The following is a 24299-nucleotide window of genomic DNA, read 5'->3' on the forward strand; positions in this document are numbered from 1 at the left end:
GCAGTTGTGATTTGTAGGTGTTTCTGCTGGTTAATATCACAAATGCTGACAGTGGGAACAATAGGAGTTAACTCTCTGTAACTCTTTATAGCAGCTTGGATCCTGGAGAGATATTTTTCAGTAGCCCAACCTTTTTTAAGGGTTTGTTTACTGGGAAGTCTCCTTGCAGTGGATGAGCTGATCCAGTGAATACTTCCCTTCCACAGCACCCTGTACTTTGGACCCAAGGGAAAGGGTTATTGCAGCAATTGCTGTTTGATTTTCTGAAGCAGATGGGGTAGAATAGGAAAAACAAAACCACCATGGAACAAGCAGAGGTGGGAAGCAAAGCTGCTGTGAGCAGCTGGGCCAGCAGATGAGCTCCTCTGCCATGTCGATCCTGTGACAAAGCTGTACTGGTGTGCGTGAGAAGTCTCACTGTAAGCAAAAAAGGTATTTAGTGCTGCTACAATGCGGTTTTGCTTTGCAACTTCTCCAATAATGAATAAAACTGTGGTTCCTGTGAGGTAAGGTCACCCCGTGTTTTTTGGTGAGAAAGATGAAAGCCGGTGTTGTTGATCTCTAGAACTCATCTGCAGCAGAAGCCCTGAGGTGACATGGGCGGCCTGCCTCGAGTTTTCCCCAGTGGCTTCAGGAACAGCAGTGTCTGGCTGCCTGGAGCTGACGGGACGGGGACTCCGTGGGCGGCCTCGCCTCTACGGCTGTGTGGAAAACGCCTGAGGCTCGCCCGGAGCTGAAGGGAGGCGGAGAGGGGCGGGCGGGGGGTGACCGAATAGGGGGGTGACCGGGCAGGGGGGCACGAGCCGGCCTTTTCCCGCCCAGCGCCCCGCGGTGAGGGAGCACGCGCCGCCGAGGCGGGAGGCGGAGCCAACGCCAACCGAAGTCTTCCGAGGTGCCGTGCGCAAAAGCGGCGCGGGCGCTCTAGGCAGCCGTTGGCCGCTCTAGGCAGTCGTTGGTCGCTGACTCGCTGTCTGTGGTAGCGGAGGAGGAGCGTCCCCGCCCAGCGCTTGGGAGAGGTTGCGAGGAGGAAATGGCGGCTCGGCTCGGCTGAGATCCGCGGCGGCGGCGGCGAGATCGCCCTCACCCCCTCCCCGCGGTGAGTGAGGGAGGCAGCCGGAGAAGCACCGGGACGGGAGGAGAAAGGGAAGGGGGCCGCCTCTGCGGCGGAGGAGGTCGCGGAAAAGAGGCAACGGCCTCCTGCGGCCTGGACGCCTTCGGGCTCGACTAGAAAATGGAGGCGGGCGGGTGGTGCGGGTCAGGGCGGCCGGAGGGACCGCGGAGGGGGAGTGAGGGAGGGTAGCGCGGCCTGTTTTCAGGAGACCGCCGGTGCGGCTGCAGGGTACCGGCACACCGGAGGCCTGGCCCGGTTCCAGAGGAGGTCGGCGACTCAGTGCGGCCCCCACCCCCGGAGGGAGCCAGAAGCCGCCGCCCCATGAGCTGATAAGGCGGTTGGGCCGGAGCGGAACGGCCGCCTCCCCGGGCGGGAAGGCGGGCTCCTCCATCTTGTGAGGAGAGACACAGAGGGGACGGTTTGTGCTGTGAGGCTATGGACGCCGGCGAGCTCCTCACTGGCGTCACAACCGACTTCAACCGCCTTTAACCGCCTCTCTCGTTCGTTGTCACCGTTGCCGTAGTACCGGCCCCGGGGTTCTCGGCGTCGGCGGTGCCGATCGCCGCGGGGGATGCGGAAAACCCACCCGAAATCTCATCCCGGGGCTGGGGGCTTCGGAGGGTGGGGGTAAAATTAACCTGCTTTGAGGTGACTTTTCCCTGGGCGAGGAAGGTGATTTCCATATTGGTGAGTTATACAACGAAAGTCGAACTTTATCACGTTTCTCGCAGGGGAAAAGAAGAGGGGTTGGATTTTTAGACAGTAGTAATTACTGTCTGGCTTTAAATATTCAGTAATTTCCCTGTCAATAACTATTCCTCGTGTCTTGCACTATTAAATACTGTCTCTTGGAGGTGATGGTAGTTTGAGCTGCTTATTTTATTTCGCTTGCAAAAGCCATTTTTTGATGGTGACCCAAATTCGTTTTATACAGTTATTTTCAGTTTATACCTCCAAGTGATAGTTATATTTTAGTAGTGGTTTAAGAAGATTTTATCTTTTTAGCTCGGAAAGAACGTTACAATATTTTTAACATGTTACAAAATGTGTGTTACACTCTCACTGCTGTTTGTATGTTCAGTAATTCAGAACAGTGTAACATGCTGTTTTTCTTGTGTTCATGTTTTCCTTTTAGGAACTTAAGAGAGGCAAAAAATTCTAATTAATTTAACTCCAAAGAATGTATATAGCATTCATAGTTTCTCTAGTTTTTATGTATAATCTTTGATTTTTATTTTTTTTTTTTTCAGAAATAGCTGTTTTGAATACTTAATCATCACAGCCTTGTTTAAGTAAATTTCTTGGCAGCTGATATTCAGCTATATTTTGCTTTATTTTATGAGAACTTTTTCACTGCTTTTTGTTTGTGTTTTACACAGTTTTCTTAAAGGGTAATTTGAATTGGTTTAGCTTCAACTGTGTTTCTGCTTCTACAAACAATTTAATAGCTTTTTTAGCAATTTAATTCCTGGTCAATGAAAAATTATCTATATAGTTACAGTACAAGTGTAGCATATACTGTGTTAATTGTAATAGATATTTTGGGTTCTGCTCCACTTTTATGCATGCCAGCTGCTTATTAGCGTTGACATTTGGAACTTTCTATAGGAATAAATATAGAAGTACACTCAAAATAGCTGTTCAGTCAGGCCTTAAATTTTTTTTTCCCTTGATGATTCCAGGAACATATTGCACATAAAGGATTTTTTTAATGGACTTTGGTCGAAGAATAAAGGCTTATGTTAGCCTTCAGCCTATTTTGAGACCACATGACTCCAGTGATTTGCAAATCAAATGACTGTTGATTTCAAGACTAGCATTTAAATTTTTTTTTTTTTTCAAAATTTCTGTGTTGTTTTGTTTTTAAGGGGTGTTTTCATTAATTTCTACGGGTGTGTAAATGAAGTTTTTGTTCTGCTACAAATTTATATGCATTACAAAATACTTAGAGATTTAAAAACTTTTCAAATATAAAATAATAGAGATAATTCACACAGTGTTTTGGAGGGTGCATTTCATATAACTAAGATGTCTCGAGTTTAAAAACCAAACAAGCTTGAAACTCCCCAAAGCAATGCTAATAGAATTGTATGAGTCCAAAATAGTAAATAAAATTGAATAAATATTTTTCAGTGGGGGACTCATCAAAAGGCAGTGTTTGATCTAATTAATCCTGCTTCACTACTGAGATTTTTCTGGCAGTAGCTTATGTTGTTTCTGTTTTAAGATAGTAATTGTTTTTATCGTTGTAACTTAAAACTGTGCAATTTTAATTCTGTGTACAGCCTGAAAATTCAGCTAGAAATACTAAGCGGAGAGAGAAAGGGCAGGATTATAGGAGTTAAGCTGAGGGTTTAAAAAAAAAATGTAACTGATAAAACGGAGGAAGAAGGGATTGAACTCAGCAAGAGGAAGATCGGATAGCTTTAGTTGACAGAAGTGATCGTGTCTATCTGCACTAGTTTTATGCTCTAGTGCACTTTTCTGCCTGGTATCTCTTGTAGTGCTACAAGTAGTAGGACAGTGGTAGGATATTTAAGGAGAGGATTTTAATACTAAGTCAGATTGATCTAGTTTACGCAATAACCGATGGCTTTTTTGTGCACTGTCAGGCTTTTCTCCTCAGTAGGAGAATCTTCAGTCTTCTGTCAGTTAATGCTTTGAGGGTCGTAGGGTGGTATCAAGAGCATTGATAGACTTTGAAGTTAGCTCCTTAACTGGCAATAAGATTTTTCCTAAGGCACAAAGACTAAATGTGCATTATCTGTGTTCTCACAGTAAACTCTAAGAATTAGGAACTGAACTGTGTTGCTGAAAATATATTTTCAGTGACTTGAAGAGGTCAAGTTCAGTAGCAGAAATTGAACATCAGGCAAGTAAGTAATAGGCATTTGTAAAATGTTTTTATTCAGGGTGATGGAAAAAGAAACAGTAAAAGTTTGTAACTGATATTTCTGTTGCCTAAACTGTAGCTTGTAAAGTTGGCTTTTACTGGGACCTTTAGAAGGTTTATGGTACAGAGATAGTTATGTTTGCTTTTTTAGTTTAAGCTTTTGACCACAGAAAGCTGCCTTTTTTCTCCCTTAATCTATGTAAAAGAGAAATGAGGAAAAAAAAGAGAACTGCCTACACTGGTGAATCTGCTCACAACTTTTCTTAATGAGCAAAATCTGTTTGCCATCTCATTTTTACTTATACTATTCAGACGCTGAAAGCAGAAATAAACCTGACCAAAAGATTAAATTTTATTTTGTTGCCTTTAGGTAAATGTTCATTGTTGGGTCAGGTATGGGATTAGCTTACTCAGAAGAATGTGAATAAAAGGCTTCAGAAGGTATTATAGGAGTAGTAAAAAAGCCAAATGTCAGTCTGTTAGTAACACAACAGAGTGTACCTGCCTAGTCTTCTAAGCTCTCATGAAACTCTGGACTAGAAAACACCAATGTCATGTATATAATACTTTTCTTTCACCTAAATGTTTCCTCAAATGCAGAAAACACTGAACTGAATACAATTCTTGTGTATCAAACATAATTACGGACCTGCAGGTTGGCAGATGTGCGTGGTCGTAAGTGCCTCGTGTTAAAGTTTGATTTTTGCTAAAATTCCGTCAGTGCAGTTGTCAGTTCCAGTTCTTTGCCCAGCTCCTGACCGGCAGAGCAGTGCTGGCAAAAGCTCTAAGCTCTGCACAAACATCTTAGAATCTGTTTGCTAATGTAACTTTTTTCATTCAAGGAATTTGAGTGAACTTTCAAAGTCTTTACTTCCTCCTGAGATAAACTGCTTCCCTGCTTGGAAGGGCCTGTACTCATGTGTTGATAGAGCTTTGTTAGTTATTCCGTGTGCTCCGCACCAGGCTGGTGCACGCCTGTACCACCCTGCAAACACACCACTTGTACAGGTAAAAGTACAGTTCTGCAGGTGTCATTAGCCAGCTCTCTGCTGATTCGGGGCTGTACCCTTAACGTTCCTGACTTCTGCAGTTGTAAGAGTGAATATCTCTAGTGTAGATACAATCACAGTCTTGTCTACTATTAAATAAAATTTTCATGGTTGCCGGATTACTGGTGGGCCTGCAGCTAAAGTGCCTTGAATGTTTCTATGAGAAAGCACTATTTAGCTGAATTTAGCAGTGGGAACTTTGGTTCAAAGAAGCACTCTTTGCTACTTATCTAGAATAAAGTACACTTGTAATACCTGTTGCTGTTCTCATTCTGCTGCACTGCCTCCTGAGTGGTCCATCCCTCCTTTGATGTATTTTTTTTATAACTGTTCTGATCCTGTATGACACAATTTGAAACAAGAAATTTTAAAAAATGTTTGGGAAGATGATTTTCTAGTTTGAAAGACATCCAAATAAACTTCAGTGTGTGTGTATTTTGTGTTGCATAAACTAGGGAGTAACTTCATGCAATTTTGCTCGGAGTAGTTATGTTGTACTGTGGAGTCGCTCATTTTCTGTTCTGACTGCTGCGCACCAGTCTGTGCTGTGTGTGCGTGGTGATGTCGTTCTGTGCATGCACATCGAATTCAACACTTCCAGGAGGTCCCACACCTGCTGCACAGGCATGGGGTTGCTGTCCTGTGCGTGCTGTGCATGCGGTTAGCGTCGTGCAAGGCACTGGCCTCCTTAGGAGGCTCACACAAGGTAAGTGAGCAGCCTGACAGAAATCATGGCAAGGGTGATGGTGTATCTATTAGTTTCAGACATACGGTGGAGAGGGTTTATAATAATGGCTGACCAAAGACATTTTAATTTGGCAAAGTTAATTTATTATTACAAGCACAGAGACCAAATGAATGTATTTACTGTTTCTAAGGGAAGCTGTTTAACTTCTTGGAACAAATCCATTTGCTTAATTCTTCTAAAAAGTAAGCTGTCACATTGGTTTTCTATGAAGTTTATTGTCAATTTAGGATATTGCCTTGATACCTTTCTCAAGTGGAAAAAAAAGTGGTTGTATGGAATTTACAAATGTATTGAGCCTGAGTCATTTTTCATGAGAGAAAAGTCTAAAAGAAAATTGAACACCTGTTTTTGCATCTTTGGGGATTAAAAAAAAGTAGTTAATGTTTATATTTTAAATCTTATTAGGTGGTTTGCATCAGTGCTGCATCTTGATAATATTTGGTATCATGTAAATATGCACTTAATGGGGTCTCTTGTACCAAGACAGGACAAATATTTTGAACCATACCATGGACATTTGAAATAATTTTTCAACACCAAGCAAAAATCGCAACTTCATTCAAAGTCAGAAAGTCTGCAAACCACAAAACTTCATTGAAATGGTCTCTGTGGTTTTCCAGGCATGTCTGACAGTAGAAAGGTGGTAGTGAGTGACACTGCTGAATTATTTGTGGTACCACATCATGAAGCCACAAGGTCCCAAGAGTACCTTCAAAAATTCTGTGATAAAATGTCAGTGAGATTGAGGAAGGAGGTTTCAACAGGTGCAGAAGCCTCTGAATTATTTTTCTGCCCCACTCCTCCCCATGCAACTCTTTCTATCCTGGGGCAGCCTAATCTCCCATGGTAGCCAAGTCAGTTCTCTTTCATTACTTTTGGTAGGAACTTAGATGGGGTACTACCCAGTGCTTCCCAGTTACTGAAAAATGAGGCTTTACAAACACTGGAACCTGTCTTTGTGAAGGGAGATAGGGAGATGAGGGAAGAACCAGCAGCTCTGAGTGGAAGGGTGGGATGTGAATTGAGTTGTAGGTGTCAGTGGTGCCATCCCTGACAATACTGTGTTCTATGCATCTGGGGTTGAAATACTGAGATGCTAAAAGCTACCTTAAAACTAGATCTTGGTGGTACTTTGCCCTAATTTGGCTATATAGCGCTGCTTATATTTGCCTCTAATGCATTATTTGAGAAGAGTACACATTTCTTAAATTAGGATGGGGTATTTCTGAGGAACATGACTGTATTAATGAATTGCGTATTACTTAATCTGCACTGTGCACATTTCAAAACTTGTTAATTTTTTTAAATGGGAATAATATATTGAGTCCAGAGTAGGAAGGAATTACCTAGCACTTTAAAGGTGTTAGTATTGTGGGTATGTGAGGTACTAGGTTTGTTCATAGTCTTGGAATTAATTTAGTGTGTTTATAGCCAGCATAGTATTTACAGGTAAGTGTTACATTTTCTGTAGCATTATTTCCGTTTGGTTTTATTCTTCTAGGTCTAAATATAAGCAGTGAAATAATTCAATTTTATGCAAGTTTTATTTTAACATGATCTTTCAAATAGAACTTATTCCTGGCATAAAATCTTTGTATTTACCAGGGATATCTGGACTTTTGACCTTGAACTGCAGCTTATCTATAGCAGTCACACAGTTAGATAGTAAATTATTTGGCGGGCACAGAAGGGTGTTCAAGATAACAGCAGTTTTCTTATGTTTCCTCACATCCAGACTTGAGCCTTACAGCTGCTGCCTTTCACACTCTTCAACTCTCATAACTTCTCTCTTGTTATGACATTCCCATTTCACAACTTTCTGAAAGGTGTTTTCCTGTTTCAGAAGGAAAATACTTAAATCAGTAGGCAGTGGATACATTTTATATGAAAATAAAAGACCATGTGCTAGTTGTGGGAGGAATTGGTGCACTGTATGATCACAGCATCTGTAGCACAGATGTGACTGTTCCATCAGGTCTGTGCATGCTCATGTGCACCTACAAATGTCAGGGATTCTCTGCACCAGCCTTAAGACAGGCTTAAACCAAGCAGGTTCTCCTCAGAGCAGCGGTGGAACATTGAAGTTTCATCACCTGATTTTTCCCTTGCTTCTCATCTAAGTAGTCTCCTCCTGTATCTTTGGTGAATGAGCAGATGGAGGGAACTGCATCACAACCCTGTGTTATGGAAACTTTTCCAGTGCTGGTGCAGAACCTGTTTCCTGCTGTTGTCAGGGGTCAGTGGATTGGACCTTTTGTCCGGGGTCTGAATGGAGCTGCTCATTTATCTACAAAGTAGGTTTTGCCCTACTGACTTCCTTTGGGTTGCTTTCGTAATGATTGTTGATGCAAGGGATTAATTTTGCTGCTGCTTAGTAGAAAGAATACAGGTTCCCCAGATGTCATCTTTGACAAATAGGGATGTAGAGTAATTTTCGGTGGGATCAGTCTTCTGAGTGGGAGCAGCATCAGCTAAGCTATACTTGCGTTTCTTTTATTTGCATCAGAAATTATGTCCTTATATGAGTTCTCAGCCAATTTTTTTGTATCATGTGATATTAAAAAGTTTGCTTATTAGGAATTTTTAAACTCTGGCCAAGCCCAGTGCTTCACAGGGAATAAAACAAGGAAGCAGTGTCAGTTGTGATTGGATTTACTGTTACATCATTCTGGAATGGATTTCTGTTCTGTTCAAAACATCTTGCAGTTTTGATGTTTAAGAAACCTATCCTGGATGTTTTGGTTCCAGACAAATATCTTACATGTCAAGCCTTTTAATTCTGAAGAAGCTCACGGAAAAATATACTAAAGGCCAGTTACAAGTCATTCTAACCGAAGCTAATATCTTGTATTCTGGCACAGACTGGATTTGTGTCAGGATGTGGAGATGAAACTGTTCACTGATTAATGATATTTGCTTTTAAAAGCTAGGGGGTATAAGACTCTTATGCTTTGAGTTTCTTTGCAGTCTTGAGCCTTATATTGGCCACTGTGGTTGAGAGTTCTGTCCTGTCCTTGGACACTGGCCATTTGATTTCTGTAATGTATCTAAAACATTACTAAAGTGCTCATGCAAGGTGCTTGTGTAATCTCTAAATAACGAGATTCCAGAATTTGTGCAGATTACAGCAAACTGGCTGAGTATGGAAGAGTGCTAACGTCCAAGAACATGGAAAAAGGGGCAGCATATTTTGTTGTCAAGCTGTTGACAATTAAGATTAACATTAATGACAGGATAAAGATCACAAATCTTTCAAATAGATTCTTTAAAAAACTACATAAAATAGCTAGCAAGCTGCAACTGAAGAATTTACCCTGAATTTTGGCATAGGTGGTGGTGGTGGGTTTTTTTTTTGTTTGTTTTTGGTACACGGGTCCTCAGATGAAGGAGAAATTATTTCTTTTGGGTTTTTTTTAGTTCATCGTAAAGATTTTATTACTAAGCTGTCTTTCAAGAGCCTTTGTTTTCAGAGTGAAGTCTTCCTGGTTAACTGAGGCAGAGAATTCTTAATGCAGTTAAAATGACAAGTTCTAGAAAAGACAAAATCTTTATGCAGTCAGTGGACACATTGAATGTTTTATTACCTCTTAGGGAAATGAGAGAAAAAATAAAAGTGGAGATACTGACCTGAATATGTATTTGTTGGTAACTTGTTGATTTGACCTTTGTCTAAAAATGTAAACACACACAAAAAAGGGGAAATGTTGGTTTTATTTAAAAGCTTTGCTCTGTCATAATCAGATTAAAATGTTATTTTGAGACATGCCAAAAAGGGCTTAGTAAAGTCAGCATTGGCAGATGCAAGTGTCTTCAAAACTGCATGTCCTGCAGTTAACATCCCTCAGCCTGTGTTCCTGGCTGAGATAATCTCTCTCCCTTCCTTCTTGCCTGAGACCTGTGGGTTACAAAGATGGCAGTAGGTAGCAGTAATGCCTTTCTTGAGGGTTTGTTTGAAAGTGAGAGTACTAATATATTTACAGAAAAAAAAAATTAAAGCTTTCTCTTTATGGATTGATAAAGACTTGTTGGAAGATGAACTTAAATATGTGTTGTGTGTTGTGAACAAGCAGTTTTGTAGTAGCAGGTTTTGGAATCTGGGAATATCTTTTCTGTCTCTTAGATTGGCTGCTGATACTGCTCTGAAATTTCTTCAAGCTATATGTACTAAAATCCTTACGGTTTTGAAGTAGTTAGGGAATCCAGAAAGATGCTGAACATCGGTGATGGCTTCTGGAGCCTTACAGAGTGGGCAACCCCGTGTTTTTGGGTTTGTCACTGCTTAAGAATAGTTGATAAAATTGAAATTAAAAGCTTGTGACAGTTTTGAGAATTTTCTAGGTCAGGATACTTTTGTGCTTCAATTGCTTCTGGAGTTTAGGTCCAGCATGAATTCAAGTGTCTAACTTGCGGGAACAGGAGCATTTTGGCTGCAAACTAATTGGGGAGGAAAAACCTGAATAAATGCTTTCTTGGCTGAACATTCTCAAGATATTGGGCATCAGCTTTATGTTCCAATTTTAGATCAGTGAGAGCAACAAGATCCTGCACCAGCTCAGCCTGTGTGAGAGGATCTTGTTCTCCATCCCTCTTGCACCTCTTTACACTGGTTCTGATGTTAGTTATTTTTATCCTTTTGGATTGCTCTTTGGTGGGTTCATTTTCTGCTGGATTCAGAAGCCGAGTCTCTACTGAGGAGTCGGGTGACTGACTGTATGTGTGGCAGAGACCATGTCACTGAGCATGGGAGAAGGGAGCAGGACAGGAGCAGCCCAGGTAGCATAGGGTTGTACTTTGTTCTTCATAGTCCATAAATGTGGATCTGATAAGCACTGTGAATCCTTTGTTTAATGAGGACCTGGAGTGTTTTTTATGTAACCATTTAAATCAGCTTGGGGTTTGTATTGGCAAAGCATTCTTCATCTGGGAAGGGGGATGAGATTTTTTTCCTTTAAGAAGCTCTTGATTTGTTTCTAACTTTATTTATAGTAGGCCTTAAAAGCTTACACCTTTTCACAGTGGAGATCACTTATCACAGATGTTGTTAACCTAAGCAAAAGCAGAGGACATTTTGAATAAGCAACAGTGTATATGTTTATTATTTACATGATTTTGAGATTCTTGCCTCAATTTTTCGAAAGGTACATAATATACTTTCTGTAGGTGATGTGGCAGCAATGCAGGATGGTGCCTGGTGGGAGCTGTCTATTTGGGGAAGTACAATAATTTTCAGTTTCCAGCTAGAATTGCCAGTTTTAGAAATGTGATTAATTTGCTGTATTAGGAGGAATAAGACTAAGTTGATCATGGACATACACTTCCTTTAAAACAAGATAAACAGTTTGATGCTTCAGCTTATGTTTCTGTCAGCATTTCAACTACAACTGAAGAGCAAACTGAAGAACAAAATGAACAAAAAAAATCACATTCAGTTGGGAAGAGAAACAGATATTTGAAGACTTCCAAAGTTGTCTTATGTTGTAGTAAATATTTTTGCAGGCAGTTAGTAGAACATTTGCTTAGAAGTGCCAGCAGGCTTGGTAGGTTTAAAAAGTGTAATTGTGAGCTTTTTGCTTTTATGTTTTAATAATCTTTGATTTTTCAGCTCCTTTTAGGCATTTAAGTTTAACCGTCATTAAGATGCAGTTCTGCAAGAGATTCATCACAAATAAGTTGAAATTTATTCTGTTTTTCATGAAAAATAATGTAGGCCAAATGGCAAGAGGAAAAAATGGAGGTACTAAATAATAATAATACTAAGAAACCACGCATTTTATAGCAAATGTCGGGGGTATGCAATTTTAGTGTTTTAAGTGTACTGAATTTTTATACTTCTCAAATATGTAATTATTTTAAAATTGCAGTTCTGTTAAAGTTTTTTCCTGTAGGTAATAGAGGTGATAATACAGGTAATAATGAAATGTAGTAATGCAAAAAACAGTATGATTCTTGCATAGAATCTCCTAATTTTCAATTATTATTTGTGTTAAATACATAATTGTGCTCTAGGAAGACAATACTTTAGCTAATTATTTCTTTAGTGTGTTACTGGATAAATGATTCAAATAGGATGCACTTTTTGCATGTTCTAGAGGCATAGTTTGTTTTCATAGTTTAATATTATAGAGTTGAACAAGAAGTGATTAGCTGATTTTCCCTCTTCCTTTAGGCATATCACTTAACAATTGTCTGATGTCTGATAAGTTGGAGATTCTGAACAGAGTGATTGAAAAGTTATTAAAGAACAGTAGAGCGGAAGAAGGTTCTTTTAAATCAGACTGTCTTCAGCCATCAGTGACTGACTCCCCGGATATAATCACTGATTCAGATATTGGACCAAAATACGTACTAGAGCAGGTATTAAATAGCATGAGATATAGCACAAGGGACTTGAAAATTAGTTTATTGTATTTTTTTTTCTCTTCTCTTTTTGGAGTGGGAATAGTTAGCTGAGGGAAAGAATGTGGATAATGTATGTAATCCCTAATAAATGAGGTCTAACTTCTGCAAGGAAATACTGGTGTGGATGTAGCTATACACTCATTTTTTTTCCTAATTCTGCATTGCCAGAGTCATGCAAATTTTGAGGTTTATTGGTCACGAAATAATAAAGTGATGCACTGATGAAAATCAGATTTGGGGTGGGCTTTTTCTTTTTCCCTCTCCTTATTGTTGAGATAGTGACATGGCATTGGAGAATACCTAGAGATGATACTTGCTTAAGAAGTAAAATGTGTTTCTAAACAGCAAAGGTGCTTTAAAATTTGGGGGCTTGAGAGAACTGAAGAAAAGTGCCGTATTCTTTAAAAAGAAAAGTCAAGCTGTGTATTGGCGTGTCTGTGAAGGATTATGTATTCTGTTCTTAAATTTACATGTCTCCCCACTGGGAGTGTTAACAGTAAGTTTTTACTCCTTTGAAAGAATTATTAATGTTTTAGTTACTTCCTACCCCTACTTCCTACCCCTACTGTTTTCCCACATCCTTAGTTGCAGAATGCTGACACACAGAGTCTGTGTCTGGTTTTGTTCTTTTTTTTTCTCTGATAGATTTTATAGGCCAGTTCACAAGTGACTTTTTCTGTCCTGTCCATCTGGTCCTCATTTTCCTCCTAAATTCTTCTCTAGTGTTCTTCCACATTGGTAGACTACTTTGGGTTAAATGCAGGCATTTCCTACTGATTTTCAAGCTCTTGCCAGCTCAGAAACAAGCACTCAATGTTCCATTGCCATTCTGCATGTGAATTGGGACCCTGCAATAAACAGTTGTTCAGGTGGCTTTAATGAAAGCCTGGTCGTTTTGAAATATTTTCCAAGGGTTAATTCTTGGAAGAATGTGGTGTTATTGATATAATCTGCTGTCCTTCAAATAAAGCTTCTGAAATTTTCTACATTGCAAAGCCTATTAGTGAAAGGGACAGTGATAAGGAATATTCCTTAATTCTGAAGCTCTGCTATAAATTTTTATTTTCCCACCTTGCAAAACCACGGAGTAGCCTCTTGGATTTAAATCCTCAAAGCTGCAAGTGTTTTATGTGATGAAATGTAGTACAAACCAGTAAATCATCCAAACTGTAACCTTGGCCATGCTGATGGAGTTTAAAAGCATTTCTGCATTTTCATAGCACAAAATACAGTTATTCAATTTCATTCTCAAAATGCTTTTAAATACTGTAAATGGAATAGGCCTGTTGATTACAGTTTATTACTGCTCTTGGAAGTCTCAATAGGATCTAGATGAATTGATCAGAGTGTGATCGTATTTTTTGTTTATTTCAAAAGTCTCGGCTGTTGATAAGCGGTGGAGGTGGTATTGCTTTACTTCAACTTTTCTTTCCAGTTTCAGTGTCTTTCAGAATTATAAAACAGTCAAGAAGGCAAAATAACAGAGTTTGCTTTATAATGTAACAGAGGCAAACCAGTTCCAAATGTATGTAAACAATAGTAAGATAAGTTTATAAATATATCAATGCCTTATTTTGCTTGCTTTTTTTTTTTTTTTTTTTTTTTTTTTCCCCCAGGAGCCAGCAGAAAAAGGATTGACAGTACCTGCTGGCAGCTCAAAGACTTCGTTTGGTGCTTCCGCATCAGAAGATTCAGCGTGTGCTGACCAGATAATGCTGAATATTGATGTTTTGCCGCCATGGATCTCTAATTTTTATACAGGTCTGCCGGGAGGAACCATTCTACCCCCTGATACTCCAATAGGTAAGACATACAGAGGACATTGAAGAGATGAATTAATTCTTTACATTTTATCTGGAATTTAAATATCAGAATTTGGATTACTTCTGCTTGTAGCTTTTAACAATTTTTCATTTTCCAAAGTAACCAAAGATGTAAGATTTAACTGTTTTGACTGTTCCTTTACTTCCATTGTAGCCTTTTTCTGATGTGAATATAATTTTAGTGTTGTGTTTAAAAAAATATATAGTTGGTGATTTTTTTTTAGGGGGGAAGTTAATTTCATATTGGATTGAAGTCATTTCAGCTTTTTACCTGTGTATTACAGGCTTAAAATTAACTTTTTATTCTGGCTGTAATGTTAAAAGTTATTAGTTCCTATTTAAATTGATCTTCTGGACTCTGCTGCTTTTACAGCGACATTTACAATACCTCAGTGAAATGACTCAAGTTACAACTTAGGTGTTAATTTTTTTAGCGTATCTGCATGGATGTTAAAGTTTCCATAGCATTGACAGTTACGTTTCTGTCATAGCATCGTTAAATATAATACTGGAAAGCAGAGGGGTTGCACGATAGAGAGATCATGTTTGATAAGGCAGAACAGCAATGCAACTGGTGCAGTATATGAAATAAGGAGGCATTTATCAGCATTTGTACACTGCAGGAGTGGGAAAAGCTCACTGGGACCTTGCAGCTGTAATATGTGCAGCTGTTAGAAATGCCTTTGATTCTTTCAGCAAGTATTGCTATTTAGGAATTCTGCTACTGGTCCCTTTTGGCTTAACCTGTGCAATTCTTGAGCCAAGAATACACATAGAACTACTTCAACAAATGTTCTTAGGGGGAGAGCTGCGAGATCTTTTCTTGTTTTTAAAGAACTGTTTCTGTTTACACAGTTCAATACTTACTGCTGCATATTAGAGTTTCACATGAGAAATGGAATTGCAGTGACTGCAAAGCGTAGTTTCAGCATTCGTTTACGAGAGCATTTACATGGCATGAAGCTCATTTAAAACATTGCACCATGATGTAACACTAATACTCATTCAAACTAGGTTATTCCTGAATTACTCAAAGTGCCGTTTCAGATGTTTCTGTCTTCTCAAATAAGAGAGTCTCCTACTATGCTGGAGAAGACTTTTGAGAAAAAGGGGATTTTTTTTTTTTTGCATTCTCATAGATCAAATAGGCTGAAAACCTTTTTGTAAATAACCTGTCAAGGAGCAGCCTTTCTGAAGTTTAAGTCAACACAAATTATTTGTTTTCTAGAGAGATATTTGACAAGATTTTTTGTTCTTTTTCTGTGTAATTTCTGCTGTCCAGTAAACCTTGTTAGAGTATGAAGGGGAAGTGTTCTTGTATCCTGAATACAAACAAATGTTTCTGAAACAACTTAAAACCAGCAGCTAATCTGTTTAATAAACAAGAGATAGACCTAGTGTATGTTAAGAAGGAAGACTAGGGTATTTCTCTGGTTTTACATTTTGTTTAAAATCCAAAACCTCATTATTGTTTAACTAGCCTTATATTATCTAAACAGCTTTGAATTATTTTGAACTGGCTGCTGTTTCCACATTGCTTCTTATTGTCCTGCAGGTAATCAGCAGTCCTTTCTACCAGAAAAGGTCATTGCTATCAAATACCATCCTCACCTTTCAACCAGTAACGGCATTTGTACCACCTGTTTAGGTGACATCCTGTTCTACTCTGTGGTCTTTCACTCTGGTGCACAGACAGTTATGTGTCTGTGAAAGGAGTGGAATAGGTTCATACCATGAAAGATTTTTTTGAGAAATATCAGAAATCCTAAGGCTATTTAATAAAATATGTCAGTATAATGTCCAGACCCATATATTTAAGTTAGTGCTTTGTCTTTGAAGGAGTTTAGTCAGCTTTTTGTTGGTATTCAGTGACTGTTAGTGGCTTGAAATTCAAGTGTTTGTGACAATAGCATAATGGGATTACATCAGAATGTTTATTACTTAGTCTATGAATAATTTTGAATCTGAGTTTTGAACCTTGTGTTTCTCTTCAGCTTTTCAGTGTGATGAAGGTGTTTACCTTCCTCTTGAATATGTTGTGCCTCCAAAGCCACTGCTATTAGATTTTGTATCTTATACTGACAACATGGAAAAGAGTTCTCCTGGTAAGGTTTCTTCCTTTCAAATTGAGCAGAAAATATGCTTATTTGTTCATTGTGTGTGTATATCTGTATATACATATATTTTTTAATAACAGAAGGGTTTAACAGCTGGTTTATGTTGTCACAGTTTAATTTATGTTGTCACATTTAATTGCTACTGCTGTGGTGTTACATTCACAAGAAAGCATTTTATCTGTTTTCAGAGTCATAAAATGAGGTGGAGATATATATATTATCAAAAAGAAAATAATACTATGTTGGAAAAAAAATATTTTAAGAATAAATTTTCACCATCAGTTTAATAACTATTCCCTTGTTTTTAGCATCAGTTTTGGATGAGAAAGGTGAGCAAAGCAATGAGGAGGAGCAAAAAACTGTCAAGCCTACAAGTAAAGAGTTCAGGAAAACCTGGGGGTTTCGAAGGACGACAATCGCCAAGCGAGAAGGTGCAGGAGATGCTGACATGGACTCTAGTGAGCAACAGCCACAACAGCAGCAAAGCTTAAACCTCAGGCGGAGTGGACGGCAACCAAAGCGAACGGAAAGAGTGGAAGAATTTCTTACAACGGTGAGACGCAGAGGAAGGAGGACTGTTCCTACCACACTGGAAGATTCCAGTGAACCAGCGTCCTGTACAGCAACAGATGCTGAAACCGCTTCAGAAGACAGTGTTGAGAGCACTCCAGAGATAAAACCTGCAACTCAGAGGATTAGGACTAGGAGTAGTAAGGATCAGAAAGGCTCTAAAAGCAGATGCACAAAAGAGGAAGAAGAAGAAGAGGAGGAAGAGGAGGAGGAGATAGATGATGATGATACTTCTGATAGTGATAGTGATGGGTTAACACTAAAGGAACTGCAGAATCGGCTAAGAAACAAACGTGTCGAACAAAAACCTGCGCAGATGGCGTTGAAGGACATACAGACATGCCTGAGGCAAAGAAATCCAGAACAGGATCCTACAGAAACAGGTGATGTCCAGTCTGAAAAACAAGTTGAGCCTGAGTTGTCTGTCAAACAAGAGCCTGAGACTGCAGACAACATTGAGGTCGCAAGTCAAGTGGTTGTGTCAGAGGCAAACACTGAAGATCTTCAGGTTGAGGATGAGGTGAAGCCTGCCCTTGGCATAAAAGGGGTCTCGGATGAGGAACCCGAAGAACCGCCCAAAAGCAAACCTGAATCTGAGATTTATGACCCAAATGCACTGTATTGTATTTGTCGTCAGCCTCACAACAACAGGTAGGCAAAGGTTTCAACTGAAAGTGCAGTGCAAGTAGGTGGAATTTTTCTATGATGAAAAATTCCACTAATGCTAATGCTTAATTTTTGAGTATATGTAAATGACGTGCTGGGTTTGTTTGGGGTTTGGGGTGGAGTTTATAACAAATATTTAAAAGAGGGGATAAATGGAAACAGAAATGAACCTTGAGGCAGAGCAGTACTGGTACTTTAGAGGGATATCTAAGATCTGCTGCTGGGAATACCTGTTGAACATTGTCTCTTGATTTCACCATGTTTTACTGTTCTTTGTTTTATATTTTTTTTCAGGTTTATGATTTGTTGTGATAGATGCGAGGAATGGTTTCATGGGGACTGCGTGGGTATTTCTGAGGCTCGAGGGCGATTGCTGGAAAGGAATGGTGAGGACTATATCTGTCCAAACTGCACCATTTTGCAGGGACAGGATGAGCCAGTCTCAGAAACAGAGCAGCAGGAAGCTAAATTGGGGCAAGGAAATGTGGATGGCACAGAATTCACAAGCATAGGAACAATTGAACAAAAATCTGTCGAGGACCAAGGTATCAAGGGTAGGATTGAAAAAGCTGCAAATCCAAGTGGGAAGAAAAAACTAAAGATATTTCAGCCTGTAAGTATTTTGTTCTTTATTTTTCTTGTTTCACAGAGTACATTGAGACAATGGCTTACTTGTGTGGCTGTAAGGCTTAAAAAAACCCCTGATGATTATTACTGTTTAGCAGCAGTAAAGGAACTAAAACAAAGTGTTATTTTTGAACTGGGGAACTTAAAAGTTTTATGTAGGTGTAAGGAAATGCCACACTACGTGCTTTGTGTTATTCTGCCTTTTATAAATACTGTTTTGGAAATCAAATAATAAGTGTCCTTTTAAAAAATATATTAGAATTATGGACTAATTTATGCTAGCTTTGAAATAATCTCTAACAACTTTGAACATTTTCAATGATAGTGAAACTTTTTACTTACTATTGACAAGTATCTGTTGGAGTTAATTCCAGCTGTACTTCCTCTCTATTTTCAATTAGTTTTTGAAGTTCTGATGTTTGTCCTGATGCTTCTTAAAGTTATTAGTACATAGAGAATTGCCTTGTACTGCCCTTTTTTAACATAAAAAATGTGTATTTTGAATTATCACAAATTCTGGCATAAAATACACAAGACGCTTACATTTTGTAGTAGCAAATTCCATGTCCAACTCAAAATACAGGCAAAGAAGCTTCTTCAGCTCAATGTACACAGATTTAAAAACTTCGTTCTATAGTGGTTGTCTTTGTAGTTCCTCAGCAACTGTGCTAATGCCAACATCTTGAACATTTTCATTTTTTTTCTTACTATGCCTTGAAGAGCATGTTTAGTGTATTAGCACTTTGGGACAGACTCCTTTTTGGTGCTTTCCTTAAGCCCTTATAGCTGTGGAGTTTTGTCATCGTCTGAGTAAATAACCTTAATTAGAAATGACAGCTCAGTTAATCTGAAGTTTGAGATGCTTCGTAGGGAATGTGAATTGATACTTCTTTCTTGTATTTCACACTTAAGTGTGTACAAAATAGAAAAGTATTCTAAAGCATAAGATTAATTTTTATAGGAAAATTCCAAAACTCAGGTTTTATCAGATTGCAGCAGATATTGCTGTATTACTGACTTCTCACTGGGGAAAAATAAGCCACACTTTGCAAATAGTATTTTTTTTTTTAAACTGGAAATATTCCTGAAAAAGTTACTTTTGGTAATTATAAATTGCAGGTTATTGATGGGAGTGAGGCTGTCCAGAGTACAGTAGTTCCAAGTGTTAGGTGTCTTGTGTAACATTTTTAGGAGTAATCTAGAAGAGTGAGACTAAAAGGCATAATACCTGGAGGTGATATGTTGGAGCCTAAAGAGCTTTCAGATATTTCTGGACTTCAACCTGATGTCCTTTAAGGAATGGGCTATTTTCTTAATGTTAACATTTGAAGAGGAAGTGCTTAGTATATAACACTTTGGTATAAATGGAGAGTAATGGTGAAGTAGAGGAAAATACAAATTGCATATGCAAACTTGTCAGTGTGTAAGAAGCATTAGGCTATGGCAGGATTGTCTAGCAGAATGTTGTGTTTATGTAAGTTGGAGACTTCTAAAATTAAACTTGCTAAACCTTTAGAGCAAGAATGATCTGTACACCTCAATAGCTGAGTTCCTCCTTCTGCTGTGCGCATGGATGAGGACAGCTGCTGCTGGGGAGACATAAAATGTGTTTTAGAAACGTTGCTCTTGAAAAACCAGTTCTGTGTTGTCAAGGACATTTTTTTACATGTTGTAAAGGATCAGACAGAAGCATTTGTGGGCTTATGTGATCTGATAATTTAGGAAACCAGCCTCCCTTAGTTGACTGCTGGCAGACCAAGCACTTGAAAATACAGTACATTCTGAAAATAGTGTGTTAAAAGAGTAAAATTCTGTTTATACCACTAATGAAAGTTGTTTTCATGCTGGTAATCATGTAAGTCACTAAGAGTTGTAGCTGTGGTCTGTGCATATGATATTTAAGCATTTGTATTTGTTGTTTCCTCTTTGATGTTTGAACTCACTCTGTTTCCATCTCTAGGTAATTGAAGCTCCTGGTGCGTCCAAGTGCATTGGTCCCGGCTGTTTTAATTTGGCTCAGCCCGATTCCGTGTATTGCAGCAATGACTGTATCCTCAAACACGCTGCAGCCACTATGAAGTTTTTAAGTGCTGGCAAAGATTCAAAACCAAAACCTAAAGAGAAGATCAAACCAAAATCTGAAAAGCCTGGCATGCCAAAATCTCAGCTGCAGGTAAGTGAATGTTTCTGATCCAGAACAGCTGTCCTGAAGCACAGTAGCTTATTTCTGTGTTCTCCTTTTTGAGACAAATAAAATTCTGAAGTCTTGCTTTGAAAAGGAACTATTTTTATTTTTTTTACTAATTTTTTGGTCTCTTTGTTTGATTCTTCTGACAACAAAATTTTTTCTTGACACTTTTTAAAAATCTTAATAGCTGCCTCTAGATAAAGACAGTTTCTTGAAAGGACCTTGTAGAAGGTAGTGCAATTTACAAAAGAAAAATCCAAATTAATTTAGCTTTAAAGAAAAAGTATAAGCAGTACACCTTTTTATTTTAATTCAATTCCAAAATAACTTAACCTTTTAAAAGTCACAGTTACTGGGTTTTGGACATAAATTTGGAGTTACTGTGAATTGTGAGCTAATATGACTGCATTGTATGTGTGCTTCAGGAAGCAAAAAGAATTCAATGACCAGTAGTTTTTCAAACAAACAGACCAAAAAAGAAAAAACCCTGAACCAACTCAGTGTTGGTTTGGGGATGGTTTCTTTACCATTCTTTTTTCCTGAAGTTACAGTGTGCATTATCCTTGCTTTATAGATGTGAAGGTTAAATTACCTCATTGCAAGTGCATGTGCAGGAGCTTACTGTAAAAGAAATTTATGTGCTTGTATGTAACTATATCTTCACTTGTTTGCAAACTATTAGATGATTATTAGTAATTAAGCCTCTTTTAATCATACAGGCAACTACTAAGCCTCTTTCAAACCAAAAGAGACCATTTCCTGAGAAAAGAGACATGAATACAAAGAAAACTATTTTGACAACGGCCAAGACGGAGGCAAATGCTCAACCTGTTGCTAGAGAGACCCCGGCAGAACACACCACACCGTCCTGGGCAAGCGATCATAATTACAATGCTGTAAAGCCTGAAAGGACTCCTGCCATATCATCTTCACTGTTGTTCAAATGTATGTATCGCATAGGGATATTCCTGAATAATCATTTACATTTTTTTTGAATACCCATCCATTCTAGGCTCTGCAAGACTAGGGAGTTTAGGATTTGTTTTTTTCTTGATATGGCACCAAACCACTTTTCTCCACCTTCAAAGATTCACACACAAAGATGCACACAAATGGGAGACACTTGTAGAAGTTCAACTTGTATTGTATAACAGTTGTATGATTAAGAGCCTGTCAATCTGCCCAGCTGGTTTCTGGATGAAAACGACATGGTTAAGCTTTAAATTTTTCCCATAAAGACAATAACAGTTTCTAATATAGAAAGGGTAAGTATTTATATGTTTGTTATGTTTTACAAAAAGGTTGCACAGTGTGTGCCCTGAATCAGCAATTGCCTGTACTAATTTGAATTGTATTTTTGTAATTTAGATTTGGCACCTGTCTCTCAGGTCTTGCATTTTCAGTGCTAGTGCCGAGAATGAAACCTTCAACGTGGTATCCAACGATACTTTACACTTCTGCAAACAACTTTTAACTGTCAAGTATATCCAAGTTCTTCCTGCTGCTTTTCTTCCTTACATGAAATAATTTAAGGATCATTCTTTACTTTTAAGTTTGTGGGGAGGCAGTACTGTTTTATTTTTTTTCCTATTTATATGTTCATTCTTCACACATTATCCACACACACAAGAACACATCTGAAGTGGCTGGTAGGCAGAGATATTGCCATGCATATTTTTGCAGGTTTTTAATAGCATCCTTGTAACTCTCACAAAGGTAAGTGATACTGCTTTATGGCCTGAACAGGTCTTTCTGCTAATGACATTTTTTGATGTAGTTTTTGTAATGCAGAGGTAGAACTTCAGATGAAATCTTGATGTTTACAAAACACATGGTCCGGTGTCTAATGTTTTTACTCACTTGAAGATTAATGAATTCAGAAATTCCATTCCCACAGCTTTCTTAACCACACTTGAGCCAATTTTACATTTTATTTTGAAAAATAAACCTTAGTTATTAAACACACTATATATAAAGTAGCTGATAAGTTTAGAAATTATCTTTAAGATGAGTTTTTTTTTTTTAAGATTTAGTTTTTAAACACTGAGGGAACACCAGCTACCTTAAACTGCTGTTCATTATTATAACACATAGTAGACTTACTAAGTATATTTTATTTGTATTTACTGACATCAAATATTTAAATGGTCATGATTTTTTCCTGCAAATTTTTGTTGCATATTTTGTTACTTGGACCCCTTGTCTTTTTTATAGTGAATGCTTAAGACACATATTTTGATAACCTTGCATTTTTTTTAAGTTTCTTTTAAAGAAATTGTAGCTTGTTTGTTTTTTTGGTTTTGTGTTTTTTTTTGTTTTGTTTTGGTTTTTTTTTTTTTCTTTTTTCTGTAACAGTAGGGTTTAAACATAACGAAAATTAGGAGAGAAAGCTATAAAGGAATCTATAAGGGCTTATTTTACATGTAAAATTTCAGTGATACTTTGTCTCATAACCGAATCAGTTAAAATGTCCTTATTGCCTTAGTTTTTTTTTCCAGGAGACAGGAATACAGGTTTTCGGGCAGCAAGTTTGAAGTTTTTTTTAAGGGGGGTTGCTCTTAAGTTTTACCACACTGGCAGTTATACAGTTTTAATCAATTCCAGTAGAAAACTGGATTCCTGTAGTTAAATTGGTTCAAAAATATGTATATACCAGACTTTAGTAACAAATAGAAAACCACCTAGTTCATGTGATGAAGAAACCTCGTATCAAATGCAAGGAAGAACTTCAGATGCTGTTATTAAGGTAAGTTGTACAAATATGCGGAGACTGTGCCATTACTGAATTGCCAGGGAAATTGTGTATTTGTGGAAAAACCTGTCCTGCTTTTTGATTGAGTGGGTCTGATCTGTAATCTTCCTGAGAAGCTGCTGTTGCGTCATCTTTAAGAGCGTTCTACAAGATTTCATTTCTTTAACAAATCTTTATATACCGTTCAAATCATAGAAGTTACAGCATTGTGGAAGTTCATGTGAGGCGTCTCACTTCACTTCAAGTATCTAAAAGTTAGAATTACTTAAGTCTAACTAGTCTGTCAAGACAAACACCGTCAGTGGGCAAAACATATAATCTGGTTTAGACACTAATCTTGGAAAAAAGTGACTCACTGTTTAGAAATGCTTATTTCTGAGCATTGATTTTGAAAGACATTTGACTAGTTCAGACATCTGGGTGTCTAACGTTTGGACTGAAGGTCTCATAGAGGAGGCCAAGGCCGGCATCTTCTGAATACAGTATTTCAAACCACAGCCTGCGTTCTCCCACAGCCTCAAGCCACGTTCTGCAAAGCCTTTCTTGTGACTTCAGTGCACGCGGCACTTTAGGAATTAAGGAAACTTAATGCGATTAACAGAGTTACTCTCTAATACTCTGTCCAGCGGTCAGTTTATCATATTTTATACATGAATTTACTTTACACGTTTACTCTGTACTCGTCAGATACAAGATTTTCTTGTTATGTATGGCAGTAGTTTTAAGTAGTAGCAAGAAGATCAAGCCACTCTTACAGACCTACTGGGCGATAGGGGCATAGAGTACTATATTTGCATCTAAACCCTTCCACTAGGCCACCTTTTCTCCTCCCAAACTGTTCTGTATTTTAAAAAAAAAAGAAGGTGGCTACTTGGTGCTAGTAGTATGCAGTTATGTAGAGCAGTGATTTCTTTTTCTCTGCTACACCACTCATTCATGTTTCTTTGCTTCCTAATTTTTTTTTTCAGTAGCTTTTTTGGGGATAAGTTAGGGCTGTACTTGAAATTATCTTTGTACACCAAAATCTGGAGCCTGGTTAGGACTGTCCAACATCTTGATGTTCCCGGTGAACAGAATCATAGAATCCTATTTATCCACTTAATAACTAGAGTGGGAAATACCTTGAACTTGCTTTGATAAGTGAATATTAAGTACAAGTGCTTTTAAAGTTGCAAGCAGTGTTTGAGCTACACATGTAAGAAGAGATAAGCTCTGCATCACATTCCCTTTCAGAAATGTTGTTTTAATTTTGTTAGGAAAATAATATGCGGTGCTCAGCTTTTACATTGAATTTCAAAGTCATCCTAGCTTCTAAATTGATACAAGTATACGGATTGTTGAGATCTAGGAACGTTC

General features: G+C 38.3%; 1 protein-coding gene across 3 annotated transcripts in view; it reads left to right on the forward strand.

Moving 5' to 3' along the window:
* Window positions 1-24299, forward strand: part of DIDO1 (death inducer-obliterator 1) — a 54681-nt gene that overhangs the window by 3864 nt on the left and 26518 nt on the right. Inside the window, exons 1-8 of one of the 3 annotated variants that reach the window (XM_082065664.1) lie at window positions 1008-1096; window positions 11968-12155; window positions 13817-14003; window positions 16018-16128; window positions 16449-17361; window positions 17671-17989; window positions 19964-20176; window positions 20911-21136. In XM_082065664.1, the coding sequence (XP_081921790.1) occupies window positions 11991-12155; window positions 13817-14003; window positions 16018-16128; window positions 16449-17361; window positions 17671-17989; window positions 19964-20176; window positions 20911-21136 (2134 nt within the window). In that variant the 5' untranslated portion in view covers window positions 1008-1096; window positions 11968-11990. Of the gene's footprint in view, window positions 1-984; window positions 1097-11967; window positions 12156-13816; window positions 14004-16017; window positions 16129-16448; window positions 17362-17670; window positions 17990-19963; window positions 20177-20910; window positions 21137-24299 lie in introns of those variants that run through there. The other 2 variants (XM_082065665.1, XM_082065666.1) reach the window with 2 other exon arrangements.

Source organism: Streptopelia decaocto (assembly GCF_964273445.1).
Source record: "Streptopelia decaocto genome assembly, chromosome: 14".
Lineage (NCBI taxonomy): Eukaryota > Metazoa > Chordata > Aves > Columbiformes > Columbidae > Streptopelia > Streptopelia decaocto.